At 45.0% G+C, this 11520-nt stretch overlaps 1 protein-coding gene across 6 annotated transcripts in view; it reads right to left on the reverse strand.

Moving 5' to 3' along the window:
* Nucleotides 1-11520, reverse strand: part of PDZD2 (PDZ domain containing 2) — a 498374-nt gene that overhangs the window by 124256 nt on the left and 362598 nt on the right. For all 6 annotated transcript variants that reach the window (XM_017889458.1, XM_017889456.1, XM_017889457.1 and 3 more), the window contains one exon: nucleotides 8586-9087. In XM_017889458.1, coding sequence (XP_017744947.1) covers nucleotides 8586-9087 — 502 coding nt within the window. The remainder of the gene's footprint in view (nucleotides 1-8585; nucleotides 9088-11520) is intronic.

An 11520-nucleotide genomic window follows, 5' to 3' on the forward strand; every position in this document is an offset into this window, starting at 1 on the left:
TTTTTTTTTTTTTTCAAAATTGAAAGTAGGAAGTAGGAGGGGAGTGTCCAAAGAAATTAATGCAAGTTTCCTCACCTTGGAATTTCTGATCATTTAATGAAGGGAGTTCAGAGGACTAACAAAGGAAGACACAAGCAGCAAGAAGTAAATGTTAGCAGTTTTTTTTGTTTGTTTGTTTTTGTTTTTCTTTTGAGACAGGGTCTCACTCTGGAGTGAGTGCTGGAGTACAATGGTGCAATCTTGGCTCACTGCAACCTCCGCCTCTTGGGTTCAAGCGATTCTCCTGCCTCAGCCTCCCGAGTAGCTGGGATTACAGGTGCGCACCACCACATCCATTCAGCAAAGTTTTGTATTATTAGCAGAGACAGGGTTTCACCATGTTGGCCAAGCTGGTCTCGAACTCCTGACCACTGGTGATCTGCCCACCTCGGCCTCCCAAAGTGCTGAGATGACAGGCGTGAGCCACCGTACCTGGCCCACAATGGTCAGTTTTAAATGTATTTGCCTACAGCAATGTTCAGTAAAAAATAAAACCAGTGTCTGACACTTACTAGGCTAAAACTTGTACTGGCCAAAAACTACCAGGCCAACTTAAATATAACGATATTAAGGATATTTCCAATTACCTCCTTTGACAATTCCACTTGGGTATCTGATATACACCTTAGTACAATCAAAACTGGACTTTTTCCTCTCTTGCTCCTGGCTTCTTTCCCATCTCAATGGGAACAGCATTATCCTCTACTCATGCTAAAGATGATCCACAAGCCGAAAGTCCATGAAGTATCTTTGATTCCTTTTGTTTTGCCTCCCACATCTGAACCACAAGTACCATTTGTAGAGTCTAGTTCCAACACAGATCCCACACCCACCGACTTCGGCTCATCTCCCCCGCCACCTCCCCCTTGTCAAAGTGACCAGCTCCAGTTTGGTCTCCCTTTTAACTTTTTACCTCCTACAATCCATGATCCTCCATCAAACATCCGAGGGGAATGTTTCAAAAACACAGGCTGTGATGCACTCAGCATAAGCCCTCCAACAACTTCCCACCGGACCAAGAATCAGGTTCAAACTACAAGGTGGCATATGCGAACCTTTGTAACCAGCCCTGACCACACCTCCTGAATCGTCTCCTAGTGCCCAGTGTCTTTTCTCCTGGAACACTCTATCGTTCCTGCCTGAGGGCAGATGCTTTTGCTGGTTCTTTCCTGGGAACATTCTGCCCCAGATTGTGCAGGGCTGCCCTTTTCTGACAATCCTCAGCTCAGACATTGCCTCAGACATACTGAGATCTTCCTGCTCTGATACCCAACATCAACCAGCCCCCTGCCCATGACACTGCCCAGCCAGCTTTCACTTCACCCTGTTTTATTTCATTGACTCGTCAGTTTCTGACACTGTGATTCGTGGATTTGCTTATTTATTGTTTGTGGTATGCTGTAAACGCTGTGAGGTAAGAACCTTGTCTGTCTTGCTTACCAACCAGTTCTCTAGCAATTAGAACAGTGTCTACCACATAATAATGATATCCCATAAATAGCACTGAAGGAACAAATATAGAATGTTTATCCACTGATCTAACAGTTCCATGACAGTCCTTGCGACTAAGGTTAAGAAGCTCACACAGATGGGAGATCTGTCTGTTTGCCAGTGTGTTCAATGTGTGAACCCTGGTCCAGTTGGAGAGACCGAGTTCTGCAACAGACCCTGTCTAGAAGATGGTTTGGGCATTTGTTTTCTTTTATATTAGCTAAAAGGGCAACGAGACTTTGTCAGTCTATTGAGAAAAAGCCAAACCCTGAAAAACTGGATGCTATGGACTCTTCTGCACTAATGTTGTTGGAGTGTTACCCTTTCCTGTAAACTGCCAATTACTGTGTGAGTTCACACATGCATCCCTTCACTGAAGCCAACGAAGCGATTTATTTACCAAAACAGGAGCATACATTCAAGGAAGCTGTGTCACAGCATGTAAATGACCTCATTACTGCTGGAACCAAAAAGAAAACTTGACAACAGCCACTTTGCCCCATATGTGAGAAGACACAATCCAACCAGAATCTTGCTGCAGTAAGTGCTCCGGCTCTACTTGCAAACCTTTTCTGAAACCGTTTGTTTACACCTTCTTATTCAGAATGATCAGTAAGACATGGGTGAGCATAATGTCAGAGCTGGAAGTCCCTTAGCCATCAGACCAAAATGCTTAGTTTACAGGTGAGAAAACAGAAGGCCAGAGAAAGGCCGCAGCAACCCGAAGGCCACAATGCTGGGGATGGCAGAACTGAGGCAGGAACTCAGGGTCCCATCTCCCAGGACCAGGACTCTTGGGGCCTTCATAAATATCTACAAGGCACTGAGCTAAGATGGGAAACAAAGACAAAGAAGGCCCCGCCCTGTACTATTCACAATAGCAAAGATATAGAATCAACCTAAGTATCTATCACTGGCTGACTAGATAAAGAAAACGTGGTATACACCAGGCCAGGCGCGGTGGCTCATGCCTGTGATCCCGGCACTTTGGGAGGCTGAGGTGGGCGGATCACTAGAGGTCAGGAGTTCGAGGCCAGCCTGGCCAACATGGTGAAACCCCCCCCCCCCCGCCCCCCACTAAAAATACAAAAAATTAGCTGGGCATGGTGGCAGGTACCTATAGTCCCAGCTATCTGGGAGGCTGAGGCAGGATAATCACTTGAACCCGGGAGGCAGAGGTTGCAGTGAGCTGAGGTTGCACCACTAAACTCCAGCCTGGGGGACAGAGTGAGACTTCATCTCAAAAAAAAAAAAAAAAAGAAAAGAAAATGTGATATATACCACAGAATACTCCTCAGTCATAAAACAGAATGAAATCATGTCTTTTGCAGCAACATGGATGGAACCAAAGGCCATTACCTTCAGTGAAATAACTCAGGACACAAAGTCAAATACTCCATGTTCTCACTCCTAAGTGGGAGGTGAACAATGGGTGCCCATGCAGAGTGGAATAATAGACACTGGAGACTGGAAAAGGGGGAAGCGGGGTGAGAGCTGAAAAATTATCTACTGAGTACAATGTTCACTATTCAGGTGATGGGTAAGTTAAAGCCTGAACTTCATCACTACGTAATATATGCGTTGAAGAAATCTGCACCTCCATCCCCCAAATATATAAAACATTTTTAAAAAATCAAAGGCTCTGCTCTTAGTCTATTGGGGACACAACAAGCCAAATGGTAATTGGAATACGTGGGGCTCAGGCACGAATGAAGACCAGCAGAGGGTACCGCAGGAGACAGAGGAGGAGATGGCTAACCACAGAGCAGGTGGCAGGAATGTCACGGAGGCCTCTTAGAGGAGGGTGTCTTGAGGCTTGGTCCCCCAGGAAAGGTAGAAGCTAAGCGACACAGGAGAGGGGAGAAGAAACCGGGAAGTGAGTGCACCACTCGCAAAGGCTCAGAGGTGACAGTAAGTATGGCTTTTGAAAAAGCTTGCAGTGAATTCACTCCAAATCAGGGAGGAAGAAAGCAGTAAGAAACTGGACATCAGCGATAGCTTCCAGATGGGGGTTAGTTACCAGAAAGGACAGGCCATGAGAAGCTTGCAACTTTCAGCCCTACCCCATCTTCTGGAGTCAGGGGAGAAATGCTGGATTTTGAGTTAACAAATCATCATGCCTTCGGGATGAAGCCTTCATACAAATCCCTAGAGTATGGGGTTCAGAGAGCTTCCAGGTTGGTGAATACATCCACCTGCCAGGAGGGTGATGCACCCCCCTCACCCCACCCTCCTTCACAGGGACAGAAGCTCCTGTGCTGGGAACCCTCTGGACCTCGCCTTATGCAATTCTTCATCTGTATTCTTTATTATATAATAAACTGGTGAAGGTAAAAAAGAAAAAAAGAAAGCAGTGAGAGATGGACGCAGACAGTTAAGCAGGAATCAGATAATAAAGGGCCTCGAATGACTGACAATGTGTTTGGTAACAACCATGAAGGCAAAGTGGACCCAACAAACAGGTTTCAGCCAGTGTGTGTGTGTGCACGCACATGTATGTTGTGCACCTATGTGTATGTGTGAGTAATGAAATGTGCTGTTTAGAAAGGTCCCTCTGGTGGCAGTTGGGACAGTGGATGAATGGGATAGGAATGGGGGCGATGTCCCAGGTAGTAGAGTACTATGATAGCCCAGGGGCGAAATGAAAGCAGCCTAGCCGAAAGCAGCCTGACCCGAAGTTACGGGAGTAAAGAGAGAGGGAGGCTGAGCTGCAGGATTTCAAAAGGAGCTACAGTTGATGGAACTTGGTGATTGACCGAACATGGCAGAAGGGAGCAGGAAGTGCTTCAGGTGACTCCAAGATGACCAGCTGTCCCGGTCTCCCTAGGACGGAGGGTTTCCCAGGATTTTCAGTGAGAAACCAGGGGAAGTTCTAGACAAACCAGTATGGTTGGTCACTCCCATTGAATCTCATCAAACTTCCAGCTTGGGCAAACTTTGGGGATGGGGAGACCTGGAGCACTGGAGTGGGTTCAGTGCTATGGGAAAGGGATGCGCTAAGTTTTAGGCATGATGTGAAATATCCAACATGGAGACATCCTGCAGGCAGTAGGCACAAAATTCAGGGGGCTCAGGAGAGAGCTGAGGGCTCAGACACAGACTTGGGAGATGTCACCAGGTAGGACAATGTAAGTTTGCCCAGTGGCCATCAGGGCTCAGGAGAGAGCTGAGGGCTCACACACAGACTTGGGAGATGTTACCATGTAGGACAATGTGAGTTCACCCAGTGACCAAGGGGGCTTCCTGGAAAAGGACCATCCTCAGGCTGCCTCTGATGCAGACATGAGGGCTCATCAGGGAGATGTTCTGAGTGTGACGCTCCTTCTGAGTTTTCTACCTGTTTCTGCAGATGCAGATCCGGGCAGCCTGCATGAGGTCTCTGCTGAACCACTTACAGAGGAGGCATAGGAAAAGGGTCTGGTACTGTACAGGGTAGATTACGATTCCTAGGGAAATACTACAAATGTACCCATAGACATTCCCGTGCCAGTCATGAATAAACTGTCCTGCTTGGCAAGTGGTAGGATTCTTTTTTTGTTATGTGACTACATTTGGTTGTATTCATTTTCAACATGTAGCAATACAAAAATACATTACGTTCTATATAAGCAGATTCACAAAACCTCTCATCTTAGAGGAGTAAAGATCTTTGCTAAGAAGATAATGAGGAACTTTGAATTCATGTGTAAAATAGTTTGTCTACATCCTAGGAGAGTCTGTTTCAGAGGATAAATCCAACTTTGTCTTTTAAATAGTAATCTGCTTATATATGTATTATTGTGAGTTAATGTTTTATAGAAAATACCATTTTTAAAAAAGAAAAATTTGTTTAAAGGAGATATATCTCCTATTGCTCTATTAAGAGGGAACCGGATGGAAAAGGCAAGACTGAGGGTTTATTTTAATGGAACATTTTCTTAGAACAAGTAACAGTCTATGAAAAAGAAGTGCCTGACAAACAAAATGGTCTGAATGCTCTGAGCTTTTCTGTCATTTATTAAGTTTTGCAGCTATATTAAATCATTATAAAGGCAGAAATGGAAAATACATGTTTAATCTCCCATTATTCAAATGGAACAAAATATTCCCCCCTAAAGGCTTAAGAGGTAAATAGGCATTTTCTGTTTTTCTGGAAATTCCATTTTAGCATGACCTTGGTCTCTGTCCTGGAGTAAAAATAAAAATCCCGAGAACCTAAACAGTCTTGTGTGAAGGTCTATTGGTTCCAATTCGGGTGCCACCAGAATGTGGGGGAAAGCTGTGAAAATCTACTTTTTGCCAACCCTACTAATCCTGGGCAAGTGCACCTAATAAAGATAATTTTATGGTTGAACAGGGTGCTAAAATATTTGAGCCTGAGAAAACGTGTGGTCCATTCTGATTTACCAAGGCAAAAGGTATGACCCGGTGCCAAAACTCAGAATATGAATTATAAACAGTTACAAAGAATGCAAATTCCAGATGGCAAGTCTCCCCTTTCTTTTTTTTTTTTTTTTTTGAGGCGGAGTCTCGCTCTGTCGCCCGGACTGGAGTGCAGCGGTGGGATCTCAGCTCACTGCAAGCTCCGCCTCCCGGGTTTGTGCCATTCTCCCGCCTCAGCCTCCTGAGTAGCTGGGACTACAGGCGCCCGCCACCTCGCCCGGCTAGTTTTTGTATTTTTAGTAGAGACGGGGTTTCACTGTGTTAGCCAGGATGGTCTCGATCTCCTGACCTCGTGATCCGCCCATCTCGGCCTCCCAAAGTGCTGGGATTACAGGCTTGAGCCACCGCGCCCGGCCAGTCTCCCCTTTCTATAGGCATATGACTTTTTACAAAAATACCCTAAAGGCAATGGATCGCAGTTTGGTTGTTTTCACTCTTTCATTTATACCTCATAGGATAAAAGTTTTGAGCATAAAAACTAGGCAAAGGAACTCTGATATGCGTAGTCTTCAAATAGCGAATCCAGAAGTTCAATTATAATTAAATTTATTAATATAATTATTATGCTTAATTAAGGTGAGCAGAGGATGAGTAATCTCTTAAAAGTTTAGGTTTTGTTTGTTTTTGAGACAGTCTCACTCTGTTGTCCAGGATGAAGGGTAGTGGTGCGATTCTTGGCTCATAGCAACCTCCGCCTCCCAGGTTCAAGTGACCCTCATGCCTCAGCCTCAGCCTCCCGAGTAGCTAGGATTACAGGCATGTGCAACCATGCCCAGATAAGTTTTGTATTTTTAGTATTTTTGGTTTTGCCACGTTGGCCAGACTGGTATGAACTGGCATCAAGGGATCCACTTGCCTCGGTCTCTCAAAGTTCTGGGATTATAGGACTGAGCCACTGTACCTGGCCCTTTGTTCATTTTAAAATCATTCCAAATTATTTCCACCGTGTCCTAGGTCAAATGAAGGCCTATTCTTTGGACTGTATGTGAGATTCAACCTTCTTTGGTGCTTTAAACCTTCAAATGATTAAGGGAACCAATACCCACTACCTTATTTTGCTCACATTAGGCTTTCTGTGTATGCACAATCTAATCATTAGGGAAGAAATCCAATCAAGATAGAGTACGCACTGATAAGAAACACATTATAATACTTTCGCAGCCCTTAATTTGGAAGAGGTATATATTATATTTTTTTTTTTTTGGTCCTTAATCCTTTTTGGGGAACTTATAAAATTGGTAGCAAATCATTGATGGAGACATCAATTTTTTTCTTATTCACACATTCTATTTACAAATAATGCCTTCTCTGTGTCCAACTTTATGAAGCTCACCCCACTCCTCAAATGAAGGAACATAACCTCTTGAGACAGGGGTTACTGTAATGCTTTTCAACCCACTGTACATTTGGCTACAATGGCAGAAATCACACTTACTCCCAGGGCACCACTTCTCAGCAGACAAAACTCAACTTGATACTTTTTGGTTTGTTTTTTTGAGACAGGGTCTTGCTCTGTCACCCAGGATGAAATGCAGTGGTGCAATCTTGGCTGTAACCTCTGCCTCCCAGACTCAAGCGATCCTCCCACTCAGGTCCCCAGCCAATTTTTTATATTTTTGGTAGAGACAGGGTTTCACCATGTTGCCCAGGTTGGTCTCATGCTCTTGAGCTCAAGCTATCCACCATCCTTAGCTTCCCAAGGTGCTGGGACTACAGTCACCAGCCGCCACGCCTGGCCTCAACGTGATACTCCTACACCCATTTTGATCTTTATAACTTTCTCTTTCATCCCTAAAGGTTATCTCCTGAGTGAGAGAAGAAACCACTCAGCATACACATCAGCAATTTATCGTTTCAACTGCAGCCTGCAGGAATATCTAGGAGGATTCTTGGAATGAACATGTCTACCCTAAAGAAATGTAATTCTCGTAAGACAGAATGTTGGTGCTAATGAGGGAGACCATTTGAGGCTAGAAGCTTACCCCTTATCATTCAGAATACACCTAAAGGCAAAGCGGGTGTGGTAACCAACCTTGACCCTCACAGCTGGATTTCATAGTATCAGAGATTTTTGTCAAGCTTCCAAACTTCCCTAGAATTCAGCAATGTAGTAACACGATCCCATGAAAACATCACTAATTTTGAATTGCTAAAAATAAAGGCAGATGCTTCCCAGTGTACTGAATACCCTTCCTGTGTAATACTGAGGCTTAGATGTTTGTGATGTCAACTGCCATCAGGAATTCTTGGCCTTGCAGCAGCAATTCCACCGGTGACAGCAGTGATAAATAATGATGCAGCTAAGTACTTTATCTGGACCTCACATGACTCAAATTTTAACACAGAAGGCTTGAGTTTTCCACTTAGGATCACTTGACTAGCTCTTTATTTATGTAGGATAAAATGACTGGAGCTTTTTTGTCATTCTCCTCCGATCACTTTTCTTAATGCATTTGTTGGCTTCTCAATGCGAGGTCACCTTAGATCTATTTTTTAAACCTTAAAAGCAACTTCAAACAATATTTATTTTAAAATTCTGGTTCTGAGCCCAGCTTGTATTTCCCGCATGGGCTGGGCTGCAAAAACAAACACAATACATAAAATTCTGGTTCCGTAATCAAACCAAACCTTACCCGTGCCAGGCAGTCACTCGATTGGAAGTCCGTCTTCCCACCTTTTGAGAAGCGGCGTTTGTCATTGCTTGTGGTCAGAGGAGCATCTGTCTTTGGAATTCTATGCTCTGTCCCTCTGTCCACTTCTGACCTCTCTAGATGGGGTCCAGCCACCTCCTTGAGAGAATCTGGGCCATTTTCTAGCTGAAAGACATGGCCATTTCCAAGTTCAGGGTCAGGGCCGTTCTCCAGCTCAGTGCTGGGGTCACTGGACACCTCACGGCCAATGCTGCCCTTGGATTCTTCAGGGGCCTTGTCGGCAGGAGGCCTGGAGATGACCCCAAACTTTCTGGTTCGTTTTCCCTTTTTCGCAGTTCGGTCACCCAGCTCCAAGGTAGGTGTTTCTCCTGGTTCAGAGCTGTTGCTACTGTTGCCATTATAAGTGGAGTGGGCTTTGTGCTTAAAGCGACGCAGCATGATCAGGTAGATAAAGCCGCCATTCCAGCACTGCTCAGCCAGGTAACTGCAACAGACAGAGAGGTGCCAGTTAGAACCCCACGCACCCTTCCTGGACAGCACAGCAGACAGAGGCATTCAAGGGTCCACCCAAGTGACAACAAGTCGGCCGATGGACTGAGGTATTGAGCTTCCTAAAGAGATTCACCACCCGATTCACTCTTTTCATCTGTCATAATTGATGCAAACCATTACTCCCAAACTCCCAAAACAAACACAAAACCCCATGAACTAGAAATGACTAATTTAAGTACCACAGGATCAGGAGTTGAAGAAGGATTTTTCTAGGACCAGAGCCAATGCTAACATATCACTAAAAAATAATACACTTCTTCACTCCCACCATTTCTTGCATTGGAATTATGCTAGGCTCCCATCCATATAGTTCCAATGGAATGAAACTCTGAGTCCCCAGGGTAAAACATGGATAGAGTGGATTAGGGGAAGTACAAAGTTCTGCTCTTAGGAGCAAATAATCAACAGCACAACAACAGGAGCCTATGCCTCACTGAGTAGGGGTAACAGGCAGTGACTGGTATTAAAAGCCAACTGATGGATGGGTACAGTGGCTCACACCTGTAATCCGAGCACTTTGGGAGGCCCAGTGGGCAGACTGCTTGAGCCCAGGGGTTTGAGACTAGCTTGGGTGACATAGCGAAACCCCGTCTCTACTAACAATGCAAAAATTAGTCCAGTGTGGTGGTCCATGCCTCTGTAATCCCAGCTGTTCGGGAGGCTGAGGTGGGAGGATCACTTGGGCCTGGGAGACAGAGGCTGCAGTGAACCGAGATCACGCCACTGCATTCCAGCCTGGGTGACAGAGTGAGACCCCGTCTCCAAAAACACAAAACAAATAGGCAACTGGCTAAGTAGGCGCTGGTGGCAACCGTACACTGTGTTGAATGAGGATCGGGCTCATGTCGTAGTAACAGTCCTAGTTTGGGATGATCATAGCACACATGGAGTGTCATTTCCAGCCTGGACATCACATTAGGAGGAGCACTGACAATGTGGAAAACACATAGACAAAGGGGGACCAGGACAAAAGGCTGTTGGAGACCAGGAACAGCTGGAGGAATAAGGGACACTCAGCATGGAGAAGACAAGGGTCAGGGTCAGTCGCTTTTTCATATTTGAGGGCTGGCAGATATTTAGAAGCAGGAAACAATATAAAGGAGATAAGGTATGTGAAGCGTGACACATGATAACTACTCCAGATCTTAAAGAACGACAAGAAAATACAACATCAAATGAAATGAGTAATTAGGGGTATTCAGGACCAGATCATCAAAGCTTTGGCAAAGAAAACCCTTGCGCAAAGTCAGGAAACCAGGCTGGGCTGGACCCTCCACTTGTGCTACCTAAGATAAAGAAGAACAAATCCCTGATGAACCCAGGAAAACACCTTCCCCACTGGAATCTTGCCACATTCTACACGTCACTCGTTCCTAAGCAAAAGTGTCAACAACCAAATCCTTCAGAAATCAGATCTGCTTCTGGATCTTATACACCCACGCAGTAAAAGCCTGGGACTACATGCAATGCTGCCTCTGAAGAAATGATGACTGCAGGTAAATAGACATTAACATGCCTTCTGTGATCTTGTCATCAGGAAAATCAGACCTGAGAGCTGGGGCAGTCATTACATTACATGGGAAGGAGGCCAGGTCATAAAGGTCTCCTCTCATCTCATAGTGAGCTTTCACTTAGGTAGCAGGCAAGGGAGTGGGAAGGAGAGGTGACCACATGTGCTTGAAATGCACTAAATTCTGGCTCAAAGGCATATATTCCCCACACCTAATGGTCACGTTAATTGAATGACAGTGACTGTCTAACTAAAGGAGAGAATAATTCTCAATTTTTGCCATGGAATAAAGTGAACAACAACAACAAAAAAGGGACTCATGACTCAAACACGAACCAAACTCAATAAAATCCTTCTTTGATCCCAGGCTAGAAACCATACATGTATAAAACCAGACAGATAAAAGATGCCAGGTCATCCTGTGAAATACAGAGGGACAAAGAGGCATTGAGACCATCCATAAGGCCGGGTGCCGTAGCTCATGCCTGTAATCCTTGCACTTCGGGAGGCTGCGGCAGGAGGATAACCTGATGTCAGGAGTTCCAGACCAGCCTGGCCAACATGGTGAAACCGTCTCTACTAAAAATACAAAAGTTAACCAGTCGCGGTGGTGCGTGGCTGTAGTCTCAGCTGCTCAGAAGACTGAGGCACGAGAATCACTTGAACCCGAAAGGCAGAGGTTGCAGTCAGTTGAGACTGTGCCACTGCACTCCAGCCCGGGTGTCAGAGCAAGACTCCATCTCAAAAAAAACAAACAAACAAAACACCATCCACTAGTCTCGAAAATAAAAATTAAACCTGTCTCTCAGCACAATTTTCTTTTCCTTTTTTTTTTTTTTTTTTTTTTTTTGAGAT

The sequence above is a fragment of the Rhinopithecus bieti genome, unplaced genomic scaffold (genome assembly GCF_001698545.2).
Source record: "Rhinopithecus bieti isolate Rb0 unplaced genomic scaffold, ASM169854v2 scaffold_17882, whole genome shotgun sequence".
NCBI lineage: Eukaryota > Metazoa > Chordata > Mammalia > Primates > Cercopithecidae > Rhinopithecus > Rhinopithecus bieti.